Here is a 16,024-nt window from a genome sequence, read left to right as displayed (position 1 = left end):
CTTGGTGAAGACAATCTGCATTTTTTTTTGTATGTATAACATACTTCAATAATTAGCTGAAACTTAAAAAGGTATTTTTTTCTGGACAGATGTGATGTTTATTATAGCTACACTCATACCATTGTTGACCCAAACAAGACACACATCCAAGCCTGAAGTTGCTGGGGGAGTAACTTTGCCCAGAGTAAAGCCACAGTAATGATGGGGAGGGAGGAAGAATTGTGTACAAATATTGCTGTAGGAGTACTTTTTATTATATAAATTTTCTGAAGACTGCACCTTTTCCCCTTGGTTATCTTATAATAACATATTAAGTCATCCTTAGATATAGTTAAATTATTTCCAGTTGTAAAGGAAAAGAAGTGTTGAAAATACCATACTATACGTTAATGCATTTGCAGCTGATTTACATAAGGAATGGTAATTTTTAAATTTCTACCACGAATATACCTGGTTTTTTAAAAAATAAATTTATTTTATTTTTGGCTGCATTGGGTCTTCGTTGCTGTGTGCAGGCTTTCTCTAGTTGTGGCAAACGAGGGCTACTCTTCATTGTGGTGTGTGGGCTTCTCATTGCTGTGGCTTCTCTTGTTGCAGAGCACGGGCTCTAGGCACACAGGCTTCAGTAGTTGTGGCATGCGGGCTCAGTAGTTGTGGCTTGCGGGTTCTAGAGTGCAGGCTCAGTAGTTGTGACGCACAGGCTTAGTTGTTCCACCAGCATGTGGGATCTTCCCGGACCAGGGCACGAACCTGTGTCCCCTGCATTGGCAAGCGGATTCTTAACCACTGTGCCACCAGGGAAGTCCTGAATATACCTGTATTAAAAGTTCTACCCAGAAGAACAAATAAATGGCTTCAAATGAAAATCCTTTGAGTAGTGCCTCTCACACTCTGGTGTTCATCAGAATAACCTGATAGGATTGCTAAAACACTGCTGGGCTCCACCCCAGAGTTTGTGATTCAGTAGGTTTGGGATGGGACTCAAGAGTTTGCACTTTTAACAAGTTTCCAGGTGATGTTCCCGCTGCTGCTGAACCAGGCAACCACACTTACAGTGTCAGTTTAGCCCCCACAGTCTGCCTTTTTACTCTGGGCATTTTCTATTTGTTAATTTCTCTTGAGTTTGATAAAATGAAGCAAAACCACATACTACTCTTAAAGAACAAAATTTTATTCTAAAAATAGATCTCAGTAACAAAAAAATGCCAAAAGTTGCTCATTGTAATAAAAAGAAAAAAAAGTAACAGAAATTTGCTTTACATTATTTTCCTGAAAAATACAAAATTATCACTGTAATATACTGCCAGCTCTCATTATCTGTATTTGAATTATTCATTCTATGGATTATCCAAGGAAATTTTAAAATCACAGGTTGAATTCTACCTAATATTTATACATAAATCTGAATTGCTTTTATCTTCAAGTAAATACATTCTCAAAGAATGCAAATAAAACTGAACATTTGCTGAAGTAAACATAATGAGGAAGATAAATTTACGCTTAGGAAATGTGCTCCAAAGGGAAATACTGGTTTATATAGCTGTTTCCCTCAATTTCTGCAGATAACCAAAAAACAAAAACAAAACAAAAAACCAAAAACCCCCAACACCTGATTGCATTGAAGTACTGATATTTGAAAGTAACAAATTATACAACTTATATACAGAAAAAAGACATAACTAAAATATTTCGAACCTAAAGCACAGGAAACTTTAAAGGCAAATAATGACATTTAGTACTTAAAAAGTGGTTTTATATTTTTCAAAGTGCTAAGAAACAAGTATTCAAGAAAAGCTCAGTCCTGTCTACAAAGTTCTGACTGACTTAAAGTACTGAAATATCAAGAATGCAGGAGACAAATTAAGTTTAGAAAGCCCCCATTACTATAAAACGTATCTTTAGTATATTTTGCAAAGAAATGAAGCAGTGTTTAAAAGACCAGTTATGGCTAAGTTAGTAACATACAACTTATCAGCCCACGTCTTTTTTCAAACTAATGCGAACACATGTGTTTCCTAATATTTCTTCCACATTCCACGTGTCACATCCATCCATCCTGTCATATCCATATTCTGGATAATTTTTATTATTCATTTTCATCACATCAATTGACCATAATGCACAGTGAGTAGAAATGATCCTTTTATATCAGAATTCTTGATTCTCTGCAAACCAAAAGCTGATCACAAAAGTTACATTTAATTCCTATTAAATGTAGGGACATATTTTTTAGGACTTCTTAGCTCATTTTTGGACTGTCAGACATTGGTGTGATTTACTGTGACCATCTAAGATAGAAGAAGCAATATCTTAGTACACAGTATGACTAAATACCTCTTTTGTCAAAACTTGACCCTGAGTTTTGAGTGCTGGAATATAAACTGTAAAGCTGAAAACACTCCAAAATATGCTGGCTGATAATGGTGTCCCTCAATATTGCGTGCTTCCTCTCCATTAACATGGTACATCTGAACGTGCCTCCCCTCGTCAGCACGGGAGGAAGAGGACCCAAATAAGGAAGCAGGAACTTTTCTGTCTTAAAAACTCCGCACGAATTTATTCCAAAGTACATTGGTGTCTTAGTATAAAAATGCTGTTTCCCCAAATCTTTGAGTAACATTGACAGTGCAAGAAAATGTGGCAATCTCATCCTGTAGGTTTAGTAGCCTGAGGGGGCCCCACAATCCCTGGCCTGATAAACAGCATTCATCTGTCGTTTGGACTAAAGAGAGTTCTAAATGTTGCTTTGGAAATCATATGAGTCTTTTTTTTTTAAGGCTAGGTGTGTTTACATTACGTTAACCATTTCTAGACATTGAAAGCAGTTCTACATCTGTTAAAAATATTCACTAAATATAAGATTAACAGCTGAACATGAAGTAAAGCAATTTCCAGTGGTGACAGTATTCTCACAGTAGCAAATAATCTAACTTATCATTTAACACTAATAACTAAGTCTTTAAAACATTATTATGTTAAACATTGCAATTTACTGAAATTACAGAGGGAAAAAAAAAGGCAATTACATCAACTGCCATTGAAAGCGCAAAAGAAGTTATTAAAAATACAGGCTCTCCAATGGCTCTCTAACAGGGGTAAGCCCACGTATTGTTTCTAGTTTTATTTGACTTTTTTTTTTTTTTTTGGTGGGGGAGGGCATGCGTTTTGTTTCTAAACCAAATAAGTGTCTGAAGAGACACTTTAACTAAAATTATGCTTAAGACTTGGCTTATTCATATAATTTCTGCTATGTGGCAATGGTAATTAGGATATATCCAGCTCTTAATAGCACTGAGGTTCTTTGTGTGACCAACAAAGACATCAAAATCCTGAGTGCCGAGACAAGCTCCTTATTTGTATGACCACATGGCATCATACCCTTCACTGATGATACTTTCCAATTACTGGCCCTATGCGACCAATGCCACAAAAAAATGGGACAAGACTTGTGTTACTATATATTTTCTAAAAGTGAATATTATAACCATTGCATTAACTGTATGCTACGTATGTTCATTTAAAAACCCAAATCAAACCCTTTTTACCTTTAGCAATCATGAGGAATCTTTACATATTTATATAATACATTGTATATTATATTCATGGCCTGTTTATGCTATTTTCAAGAAGAGAATACTGTTCTAAAGTAATAATAAATCAAAATTAATTGATAGGGTTGTATCAATCTTCTTTCCATTGATCCTTGGAGTCCCTTAAATGATGGCATCATGTTCATCGCTGTAATATATCAAAAGTTAAAATTACTTTATGTTTTGTATTTGTATCAAACTACTTATAGTTCATATTTTTAAGTAATAAATTTCAAGCTTCAGAATCAAAACTGTCATTGCTTTGTGTAAAGTTTCTTAAGAAAAAATACCTGGTATACTGTATTGGTTAAGGATTCAAGCAGTGTATTCAGGTTGCGAAATGGACTTACGCTCAAATCTCTGCAGTGGCTGTGTGACTTTTCATCAATTAGCTATTGTAACCCTCTTCAAAAAAGAAAACAACCAAAACAACGATCATTTCTTGAGCATCTTCTATGTGCCAGGTGTTATGCTACAGACTTTACATCCATATCTCATTTAATCATCACAGTAGCCCTAAGCAGAGAGAGGGCACTTAAAATATATATATAAAATGTTATTTCTTTAATCAGTCAATTCCATTTCACAGAAGATCAGAAGCTAAGCAAGCATGTGACCTCTCATCTTGACCACTGTACACTGTGCTACATCATTTATATAAACATGGGTAGGCACCCTGCTAGTCAACAGTAGAACCAGAATCAAAATTAAGTCTGTCTGCCCCAAACCCCATCTCTTACCACTTCACTCCACTGTCTCTCCATGCAACTCTAAGAAACACAGGAGCTAACACTATAATCAGTGTTATTATCCAATAAATGAAAACTAGAAATGCTAATAATTACTAGATATAGAAGGTCTCAGGTTCCTTAATGGGACAATTATTAAGTCCTTACTTATGGAATGTCATTATTTATAACTTCAAAGGAACTACTGGCTTTAAAAGGCACTCTTTAAAAAATGTAGCACTAAGAAAAACATGGCCTATTAAACTACAACACAATGCTTTCTCATCCCATAGACTGTAAGATACATCCATTTCAGAGGTGTTAAAATGTGGAAATACACAAAAACAAAAATGTGTACTTAGACTCAACTAAATATGGTGTTTTCACCATCTACTGGTTCTGATATGAATAAGACTCCTGTTAGAGTCACACTGCCTTCCTTACATGCCACACAGATCTGTCCTTACACTTATGGGGATTCTGGACTCTGATGTCCTCCACAGGGCATGCAGCATTATGTGGTCATGTATACGTGAGGAAAAAGTCCATAAAGCTAAAATTATATACTTCGTAGTTAAGGCACTTTAAAATGAAAACAGCACATTTAAATTTAATTCCTTCAATATTTTATAGCCTCAAGTATATCAATAAATATTGATATTATAAAAAAGGAGTTGCACTAAATTTACTATAATCAAAATGTGCCTTCTGTTTAACTGGTGAAATTTACCAAGAAAACAGATGATAAGTATTTCTAGAAACACAGTGGTTTTAAAAAATATTTCAAATTTTAAAGCATTTTTAGAGTCAACTCTGTTTAGTCAGTTTCCTTCATGTATTTTTTTCTTTTACGGGTTGATCTAAAAGAGAAAAGAATGAATGTTTCTGAATGTGCTTGTAATCTGACAAAACACCACCTTGATGCGCTTTTAAGGTAAGTTCGATATGATGGATACTGTATGTGGAAGGTAACTTCCAATTCAAATATACTTTTTTAAAGTCTGGTTTTCTTAGTTCAATGAAAAATTTGAGACATATTTTCATACTATATTCTCCTCCTAAAAATTCATAATGTACATCAACATATCAAAGGCTTACAGTATTCTTATAGTAAAGTAACCTATTCTATTTTATTTTGCTCAATTAGTATTTCCCAAGTGTTTCTGACATGGAAACTCTGTGTGGGACACATATGCATATGACAACTTAAACAAATTTTGGAAAATGGTCATCTATTCTATGGTATTTATTTTATATATACATTAACAATCAAAAGAATGGATTCACTCTTGTACATATAAGGCTCAAAAGAAAAAACCAAAAGGACTTTGTTGGAATAACAAAAATTGGGAGATGATACCTCCAAAAACCATCAGACCTATAGAATGACATTGTTGTTGGGGACTTGTTGATAAAGCTCACCTGAAAAGACAGTTTTACTACAGATTAACTGATAATGTATATTATACTAACAACTCAGTATCAGGGAAAATGAGGCTGTCAGAAGAATTTCTTTATTTTCTTTGTCACAGAAAGCAAAAAATCACGTTTTTATCGAGGATGTTATTTTAGTGTGTCTTGTGTTTGTCAGTAACACTAGGTCAACAGCCTCAGGAGAACTGATAATGGTATTTCTTGCAATTAGATGTATAAGCAAATGGAAAGGACTGACTAAACTTGGGTCTCTGGTAAAAAAAAAAAAAAAAAAGTATGACACTAATAAAATACAATCATGTTTATAGGTATATCCATTTGCATTTGCAAATAATTATAATCACAAGCTTGTACATAAACAATTTGCTTTGGGCATAGAGGATTAATGGAAATATAACTCATAAATCTATAAATTATTAATCCCTGAGATGAACACTGGCTCTACTCTCTGATATTTTGTCATGATATTTAAATACAGAAATACAGAATTAATAATAATAAAAAAGTCCTGGCCAATCAAAACTTACATGGTTCTATACCGAATGCCTCTTCTTGAATAATACATTTTGCATCCAATGTAAAGAAAAGATAAAACTCCCAGTGTTAATACAATACCACCAACAAAGCTGCCAGTATCAAATTTTGATCCTTTATTTTCCTTAGAAATAATAGTTGCTGTGACTAGAAGAAAACAAAAAAATAAGGCTTTAGTGCTTTTTAAACATATTGTAATAAGCTAAAACATTCTGAATTTCTATGTAAGAATGCTGATCTGGGGACAAGGGGGAATCTTAAGCACATCAAGGTGCTCTCCAGCTGATTTTGTGTCTAGTGACCGCCTGGTTCTAGTTTTCTTCACTTGATCCAACACATCCCTTAAACCCCCAGTGCCTATAACCCCAAGATCTTAAGGTGAGACTGGGCTTGGATAGTCTACCAAAACCTCAGAGGCAGCAAGATTTGGTTAATTCTTTTATGAATTTTCTTAAGAGTTCATGCCTTAAACAAAACAGGTCTGGGTAACAGCTGAAATCTTGAAACTGGATCCAATTTGAGTAAATGTTTCTAATTGAAATTTCTCCTTTTGAATAAATTGGGAATTTTAACTACTTTAATTTTATGGAGTCAAGAGCCCTTGAGACATTAAAGTTGATTTCAATACATACATTGTAGTAATAAAGAAAATAAACTATTTGGAATAGAAGTATATAAAAACACATAAAAGAAACCATGAAGTCTGCTATTTGTTCTGATAAATGTAATCATTAGCTTTTAAACAGAACTTCAACTTTGGATAACTTAAAAGAGAATCTTAAGGTTTTTGAATTCATGGTTTCACAGGCATTATATTTTAAACAAATGCAAAAAAATAAAGAGTGCTGAGACTAATACTACATATGTGACTATATCTAATACCATTAAAAACTATCTTTATGGCACAAGTAAATTAAAACCAAAGTTCTACATGATTTAGGTTTAGAAATCATGGAGACTGAGCCTGCCTAATTCCTTTCTAGAACGAGGTTCAAAGAGTTAAAGGTATGACAAGTTTTCAAACCATGCAAAATAAAATCCCATGTTAGGATAAATTATTTATTTACAGATGGATCTCATACAGTCATTATTTGGCATGGTTAAGTTGGAAGCTAATTTTTTTTAAAGGGACAAGATAGTTACTAAGTCAACTGACTCTTTTCCTGATCTCTACAACTAATTTATTTAGGAAATGAGAAATAATTGTCTAAATTTCTACATTTTTGCAGAATGGAATGATATAAATGTGGCATTTTAACAACTATTTTTTCAGCATAGGAAAAATAGGTCCATTTTTATACATACTTGTTACTGATGAAGAAACAGACGTCACTGAACTATTGTGGGTTGTGGTCATTGTGGATGTTGATATCTGGGATGTATTTTGTGAAACACTTGTTATTTTGGGTGTAGACCTTAAGGTGGTGGAAGTCATATTTGTTGAGACCTCTGGTGTTATCATTTTAGACGTTGCTATGGGTTTTGAGGTGGCGGCTGTCCCACTATTTGAGACTGAGGCAACTGCAGTTGTTGATGGTTTTGCTATGGGTTTCGAGGTGGTAGCTGTCATCTTTGAGACTGGGGAAACTGGAGTTTTTGATGATTTCACACTGAAGTTGGAAGATTCACTTGTATGGTTGAAAAGCTCCTGTGAGGCTGCAAGAATATGAAGAAACATTAAAGCCAGAGCTATGACTTAGATAATTAAGCTCCCACTTCACTGACTTTCGTGGTCACACATAAAGAAAAAGGTCTAACAAACACAGCATCATGAAAGATACTTAGTTTATTAATACTTTGCACTACAGAGCAAGAAGCCATAAAATGTCTCAAAATAGTAAAATATTCAACAGGAACCAAGCCTGGATTTACGTAAAGTAAGAAATTTTTGTGAACGTATGGGAAAAAAAGAAACTCAACCCAGAAGACTGAGTTCTTTTGATACAGGGACAGTGTCTTAACCATCTCTGTGTCTGAATATTCCATGCTTCATGTCACAAATATTAGTTGAATGGATTATTAAACCAATGGATATAAAAAGGGTTTTTAAAGTTTAAGGTTTCTCTGCCACATTCTTCCAAAAAGCTTTGAGGACAAACAGTAGCTGCATGCTTCTAACCCCCGAGTAGGATGTGAGCATGAGTGAGATACTCTTCATAAGAGTAAAACCAGCTTCCCGTGGTGCATTAGGAAGTGAAACAACATCACAGAACGTGGCTAGTTGGAAATCTCATACTGGTGATAATTTTCTGTCATTGGGAAGGTATTTCTAAAATTATTTCTGAAAGTTTTAAAAATGCAAAAGCCAATTTTGTAAAGGAGAATCACTGGTATTAATTTAAAACAAACAATTGGAAATAAATAAATAAATAAGTGCTATGACCCAAGATAAATACTAAATATCTATATATGTACAAAATGCCCTATGACCAAAAGCAAACCTTTCTGTCTTAACAATATTCTTTCATACTCTATCTTCATTGTAACACCACAACCCAACTGATGTTTACAACTAAAGATACTTTAGTTATTATAATTTAGTATATACTATCTAAGGAATGAAAAATCTCTCTTTGCCCTATTAATAGGATGTAATTTATTTCTGTGTTTGTTTCCTAGTCTCAAAGTTTACTTGCAGGTTTAGTGGTTTGTTATGTTGCCTATATACTCCCATTTTACTCTTTATGGCCAAGAACTAAAGTGGAAAGAATTACCCACCGGGCTTGCCTTCTCCTTTCCCCCAGTGACAGCAGCACAAGGCCTTCAGGTTCTCTGTCCCACTGCTGCTGTCACACACCAAAAGTGATTACTTCATGCATTATCACCCTTTCACAATTATTCTGGACTTTTTATTCAAAGAATTCAAATATTTATTTTCAATTTTACAGGCTGGTTTTAATAGTGCTTATCTGCCCGTCTGCTTTTACTCTTTAAATTCCTATCACATTTTGTGAACTTTGGGTCTTTATTGTGTGATCTCTTCCACTGAGTATTACCTAATTTTTTAAAAAGACCAAAGGAATCAGTACTTTTGTATTATATAGGTGAATAAATCATAATTATTCAAGTAGAATGCTATGAACTTGAACTAATTTTTTATTATTCAATTCTGAATGCTCTATAGACATATAATATACTTTAGCATTGAAATAATCACCTATTATTTTAATGTAGTGAATGAATTCTATTATAATGAAATTAAATACAGCAAAGAACCATCATTTATATCATATCTTTAGAACAGAATGATCTTTGCAGAGTAAAACAACGAACACAATGCTGCTTTTGGATTCCACACAGACACACAGCCTACTCTCTTCTCCCTGCCATAATAAGATATTCTTCAGAGATACTGTATGAAGTCACATGGGCAAAAACAGGGAGCTGTGACAGGTTGGTTCTTCACTAAGAAAATCCAAATGTGTTACAGAAACCCCTAAGCAGCTAAAGTTTTCTATAAATTGACAAAACAGGCCAATAAGTTTTATGTTAAGGTGTGTTTCATGATGTTTAATTGTGATAACTGCAATGCAAGGATGCTCTCTTCAAGGTCAGAACTCACATTCCGTGACTCAAACCCCTTGTCTGTATATAAGTATATATATAAGTAAACGGTCATTTGTGCTCCTCTGCAAATGAGACCATCCCACCATGGACGTCTGGGTGTCTTCCTTCTCCCTTAACTGTTCAGCTACTGACCAGTGCCCTCCAGGGCGTGGCTCAGTGAATGCCTGCAGAGATGTCAGAAGAACAGAGCCTCCATGCAGGGTTTGGAAAGGGTTTAGCCCTATCTGACTTTGCTGTTTTAGCCAGTCAGTCTCCCCCTGCCTCTGAGAAGCAGAAGTTGTAAAGGCGTGGAGGGTAGGTGACATGAGTGAAGGTGGTCAAAAGGTACAAACTTCTAGTTATAAAATAAATAAGTCATGGGGAGGTAATGTACAGCACATGGTGACTACAGTTAATAATACTGTATTGTATATTTGAAAGTTTTTAAGAGAATAGATCTTGAAAGTTCTCATCATAAGAAATAAAATTTTGTAACTAAATATGACGAAATAGATGTTCTATGTTATATACATTATTATATATTATGATAGATGTTACTTATTGTGGTGATCATTTTGCAATATATAAATCATTATGTTGTACACCTAAAACTAATATAATGTTATATGTCAATTATATCTCAATCAAAAACAGTACAAAAACATCAAATCAAAACAAAACAAGTTATAAAGGCCCAAAGAGGGTATGTTGCTGGAGAGTGTCAAGTGTGCTCTGTGTCCCCCGCCACCTCTGCCCACAGAGGAAAAGAGGAGAACGCAACCCCTCACCTCAAACTAAGCGGAGGGAATCACCTGAAGAAGCAGGCCCAGAATCTCCTGGACTTGAAGCGACAAAGACCAAGATTTGACTCAAGCCTGAAAAGTAACTCTAAAGGCGACAGGCTATGGCTGAGCTGTCTCTACCTGTCAGCAGAGTTTAAAAGGCTGCGCTGGGGGCTTCCCTGGTGGCGCAGTGGTTGAGAGTCTGCCTGCCAATGCAGGGGACACGGGTTCGAGCCCTGGTCTGGGAAGATCCCACATGCCACGGAGCGGCTGGGCCCGTGAGCCACAACTACTGAGCCTGCGCGTCTGGAGCCTGTGCTCCGCAACGAGAGAGGCCACGACAGTGAGAGGCCAACGCACCACGATGAAGAGTGGCCCCCGCTCGCTGCAACTGGAGAAAGCCCTCGCACAGAAACGAAGACCCAACACAGCCAAAAATAAATAAATAAATCAATAAATTAATTAAAAAAAAAAAAAGGCTGCGCTGGGAGTAGACTCTTATTTCCACTGACAGCAAAGGTGCGTGTTTCCCAAGGACCAAACCAGGCCCCATGGAACATAGCCAGCATGGGGCTGGCTGCCTTAAAAGATAGCCTCCCCAGAGAGTTCTGCGCAGAGGGATGAAGATAACCAGCAGAGAAGTGGAACACCAAAAGCTAGGGGCCAAGGGTGTGTAGTGAGAGGGTCAGCTGGAGGGGAGGCCCTACTGCATCAGGGGAGCTGAAGGGGGAAGCCCCAGCTGTAGGGTCTCCCTGGAATCTACCAAAGAGAACCACATCCGCCACCCAGGGGGCGCCTTCGCCAGATGCAAACATCCCAGCTGGCTTTTCCCCTTAAGCCCCTTTAGGCCTGATCCTGGAAGGGTAAAAACCAGGAGAAGCGAGGGGGAGAAAGGCAGTGCAAGGAAGGAAGCCGACAGTGTCAAATTCCCCACTGTCGGTTCCAAACCCAAAGCAGTCCCAGGCTGGCAGAGGGAGAAATTCCAATCATTGTAGAGTTTTATTTATTTTGGTATTATTCTGAAAAGGAGAGACACCTTACTAAATACAACTCACTCAATAAACTGGACCTACGTACTATCGATAACACCTCAGCTAATGCAAGTGGAGCTGCGGGAAGGGGTGTATGTGGCACACAGTTGTTAACACTTATTTAGTGTTATGTGTCCCCCTAAAATTCATATGTTGAAGCCCTAACCCCCAGTAGTTTAGGCTGTGACCTTATTTGGAGACAGGATCTTTACAGAGGATTATAATGAAGTTAAAATGAGGTTATGAAGATGAGCCTTAAATACCTGGTGTCCTTATAAAATGGGAAATTTGGAGGCAGACAGACATATGGGAGGAGCACCATGTGAAGATGAAGGCAGAGATCATGGTGAGGCTTCCAACAGGCCAAGGAAAGCCAAAGATTGCCAGCAAAACAGCAGAAACGAGGCGAGAGGCACGGGACAGATCCTTTCTCAGGGGGCAGTAACCCTGTCGACAATCTGACGATACATCTCTGCTGTTTACACTACCTAGTTAGTGGTCCTTTGTGTGGCAGCCCTAGCAAACTAATGCACTCAGGACCACAGGTCTTTCACTGCTAACAAAACGTGTCTTCAGGCAGCTGTGCCACGGCACTCGCCAGTGGCAGTGCTGAGCTTGTTCCTTTCACAGATCCTTGAAACTAATCACTGTGAGATGCATTAAGTCATTCGGTATTGTCAAACCACTCTCAAAACTTCTTAAATGAAACCTAAGATCACCTACAGATTTCAGAGCTATAAAAATTTCTTGACCCTAACTCTTGGTTTCAACTAACATAATCACAGGAAGACAAAGTGAAGGGCTGTAGTAAGAGTACCTGTGCACCCTCCGTCCCAGCAACTGCCATGTTCAGGCACAAAAGGGACAAGACAGAGAAAGTACAAATGGGGATGAATTGATGTTTTGTCACTGCTGCAAAAATACTCAAGACAGTCCAATCAGCACTCCGTTCCTGTTCTGTAATAAGAGAACTATCCCTGGAGCACAATTTTTCTATGACAGAATTCGCACTTCCATGTACTGAGCTCTTCTCTTTACCAAGTGCTGGTGATATTTTTCAGGCATGGTGGGAACGAGCTCAAGCTCTGGATCAGCTCAGCCATTTACTTGCTGGGTTACCTTAGACAAGTTACTTAACCTCTCTGAGATTCAGTCTCCTTCCTCATCTATAAAAAGGGATATCACAAGGGTTTGGGAGAAATAACTGACATAATTTGTATTGAGCACTTAGCACAGTGCCTCCTATGGAGGACCTGCTCAATGAATGGTTACTCTGTATCTCAGCATTTGTTTTACAGAATATACCTCTCCTACGGAGCTGCACTACACAGTTCCCTTATAGGAGGCTGAGGAGTAGTCAGTCAGATCTACTTCCATGATTATCACCACTGCCATCTGAATAACAGCACATCGAAGAGGATGCTCTTAAAGGTATTTTCAGTTCATTGATATAAATATCCAAGAAGAAAAAAGTGATGTTCCAGGCCTTTTTCTATTAACACCAGCTGGCCACCTTCTTATTACAGCAAGACCAAGGACACTATGAAGCAGCCTGTTTTTTCCTAGTACCAAGTAAAAGTACTCATCCTCTTCAAAGTCTGGATTTATTCCAAGTATCTTTGTATAACTATGTTGTGTTGAAATAACTTTCTTTACTCCTATAACCTTGAGCCCCAAACTAAGTGCCATTTTTGTCCTTTAACCTAAATATTTCAAAGTTAAGGGTGACGATTTGTTTTCTTTGGGGTATCAGATACACACTTAAACCAGAGTTGAAAATTCACATTCATTTAAAAAAAAAATCTCAGTTATTTAAAAATGGGATAGTAGTAGCTTTTCATTTCCTATTATAGTTGTCAAAAATACAGAGCTATTTAAGATCATGGATCATAAATTTCTGGTGCCACAGACTCATTTTGAGGGTTCTATGATTCTAAGTACAGTCTGCAGCTAGTACTAGTCTTGTGTGTGTCTCTTGGAATATTTTTAAACACTGAGAACCTTGAGAACCTCTTTCCCATAGAGCAGTGGTCCCCAACCTTTTTGACACCAGGGACCGGTTTCATGGAAGACAACTTTTCCACGGATGGGGGTGGGGATGGTTTCAGGATGATTCAAGCACATTTCATTTATTGTGCACTTTATTTCTATTATTACGTTATAATATATAATGAAATAATTATACAACTCACCATAACGCAGAATCTGTGGGAGCCCTGAGCTTGTTTTCACTTGCCACTCACTGATAGGGCTTTTAAAAATTTTATTTATTTATTTATTTATTGGCTGCATTGGGTCTTCATTGCTGTGCGTGGGCTTTCTCTAGCTGCGGCAAGCGGGGGCTACTTTTCGTTGTGGTACGTGGGCTTCTCATTGTGGTAGCTTCTCTTTGTTGCGGAGCACGGGCTCTAGGTGCGCGGGCTTCAGTAGTTGTGGTGCATGGGCTTAGTTGCTCCACGGCATGTGGGAACTTCCCAGACCAGGGATCAAACTCATGTCCCCTGCATTGGCAGGCAGATTCTTAACCACTGAGCCACTAGGGAAGTCTGCTGATAGGGTTTTGATATGAGTCTGCAAGCAAATGATTTATTATGATCTCTGTGCAGTCAAACCTCTCTGCTAATGATAATCTGTATCTGCAGCCACTCTCCAGTGCTAGCAACACCGCCTCAGCTCCATCTCAGATCATCAGGCATTAGATTCCCATAAGGAGCGCACAACCTAGATCTCTTGCATGCGCAGTTCACAGCAGGGTTCAAGCTCCTATGAGAATCTAATGCCGCTGCTGACCTGACAGGAGGCGGAGCTCAGGTGGTAATGCTAGCAATGGGGAGCGGTTGTAAATACAGATGAAGCTTTGGTCACTTGCGCGCTGCTCACCTCCTGCTGTGCGGCCCAGTTCCTAACAGGCCACGGACTGGTACTGGTCTGTGGCCTGGGGGTTGGGGACCCCTGCTATAGAGAATCTAAGTATCAGTGTAATCCCAGAAGTACTCATTATTTAGAAAGCAAAGGGGCCTTTCCTCATTGTACAAAGTCAGTAGATTCATTATGAAAATTCTCCTTGAATTCAAATTACCTGAGGACCAAAAATCCACAGAACTGAAAAATATAGTTAGAAAAAAAATCTTAAAAAGTTATCTTTTAAAAAAATCAAGAAAAATCTAGATTTAAAACAATCTAAGAGAAAATTGGGCTTTAAAAAAATGTATCATCATAAAGAGCTGTCCATTTTCTGAAAATCAAATACACTTTCCTAAACTTCTAAATTCAAAAATTAAAATTCCAAAAAAGGAAAAAAACCTCTCTCTCTCTCTCTATATATATATGAACACAGAAAAATAACAACTGGGGTGTTTTAAATAAGTTATAGTATATCTGTAATAAATTCTGTTTCCACATTTTGTTACACTATCATCACTCTACCTAAATCTTTTAATATAAACTCTGGCAGGAGCTAAAAGAGGCATTTTCAGTCAAGGCAATTATCTGTCTTAAGGACAGTGAGAACTAAAAATTGAGACACAGTCCAGGCTTGTTTAAGGAAATTCATTCTGAAGGGCGATCCCGTGCATTCCCAGAGCTGTACGGAAAGCAGCTGAGCAAGAGGGGGTCAGAAAAGAAGCATGGCTTTTCAAGGCAGTCAGAACCCAACTCAGCCAAGGCTGAGCTGGCCGGGGCTGTGTAGACAATATCCAGGCTTTGTTATGGTATTGCCATAGGTCTTGCCCATTCTATTCCATTACCACAGACCCAGCCCACAATTGGTAACCCTGGCTAATTAAAAAAAATAAATAAATAAATAAGGCAAGAATCACATTCACAAGGGCATCAGGCAAGCTGACATTATTTTTCCTCTGTTCCTGCTCCAAACCTTCCCAGCCTCTCATCCTGGCAATCTTCACTCTCCACAGAATAGAATTCACTCTATCTGCTATTCTTCCCCAACACATTCCAGTCAGCCTGGCTTCTCACTCCTCCCAGCATTTAGTATTGGGCTGGCCAAAAAGTTCATTCAGGTTTTCCCCTAAGATGTCACAGAAAAACTGGAACGAACTTTTTGGCCAACCCAATACCTTCTCAGTGCCAAGAACAACGCTAGGAGGCTCTGCAGACAGAAGAAAGATGCAATCCTTCCCAGGTATCTCCTTTATTCTTAACTTTATTTTATTATTTATCTCCTTATTTTGCCTTTTTCTGGACTCTTAATTGTGTTATCTTACCTTTTTAATGGAATTAGTTGGTTATTAATTGCAAGAACTACATCTTGTATTTTCATTTTACTCTACAGAAGTGCCAGGCACAGTTTTGGAAGAACTCGATCACTTCTAGCATGTGCTCCACACTATGCAAGGAGGGAAGGCCAAAAGCTATCTCTT

General features: G+C 37.5%; 1 protein-coding gene across 1 annotated transcript in view; it reads right to left on the bottom strand.

Annotated features, from left to right (window-relative positions):
* Positions 1-1,189: 1,189 nt before the first annotated feature.
* The window catches only part of TMEM123 (transmembrane protein 123), a 78,420-nt gene continuing 63,585 nt past the window's right edge, over positions 1,190-16,024 (bottom strand). Inside the window, exons 3-5 of the mRNA XM_068555149.1 lie at positions 7,592-7,942; positions 6,280-6,433; positions 1,190-3,738 (exon numbers count right to left, since the gene is read on the bottom strand). Of these exons, the coding sequence (XP_068411250.1) occupies positions 3,714-3,738; positions 6,280-6,433; positions 7,592-7,942 (530 nt within the window). The 3' untranslated portion in view covers positions 1,190-3,713. The remainder of the gene's footprint in view (positions 3,739-6,279; positions 6,434-7,591; positions 7,943-16,024) is intronic.

This window comes from Eschrichtius robustus, chromosome 11 (assembly GCF_028021215.1).
Source record: "Eschrichtius robustus isolate mEscRob2 chromosome 11, mEscRob2.pri, whole genome shotgun sequence".
In the NCBI taxonomy this organism is placed as follows: domain Eukaryota; kingdom Metazoa; phylum Chordata; class Mammalia; order Artiodactyla; family Eschrichtiidae; genus Eschrichtius; species Eschrichtius robustus.
Note: the sequence above shows the minus strand (reverse complement) of the source record. Positions and strands in the feature narration are given on the sequence as shown.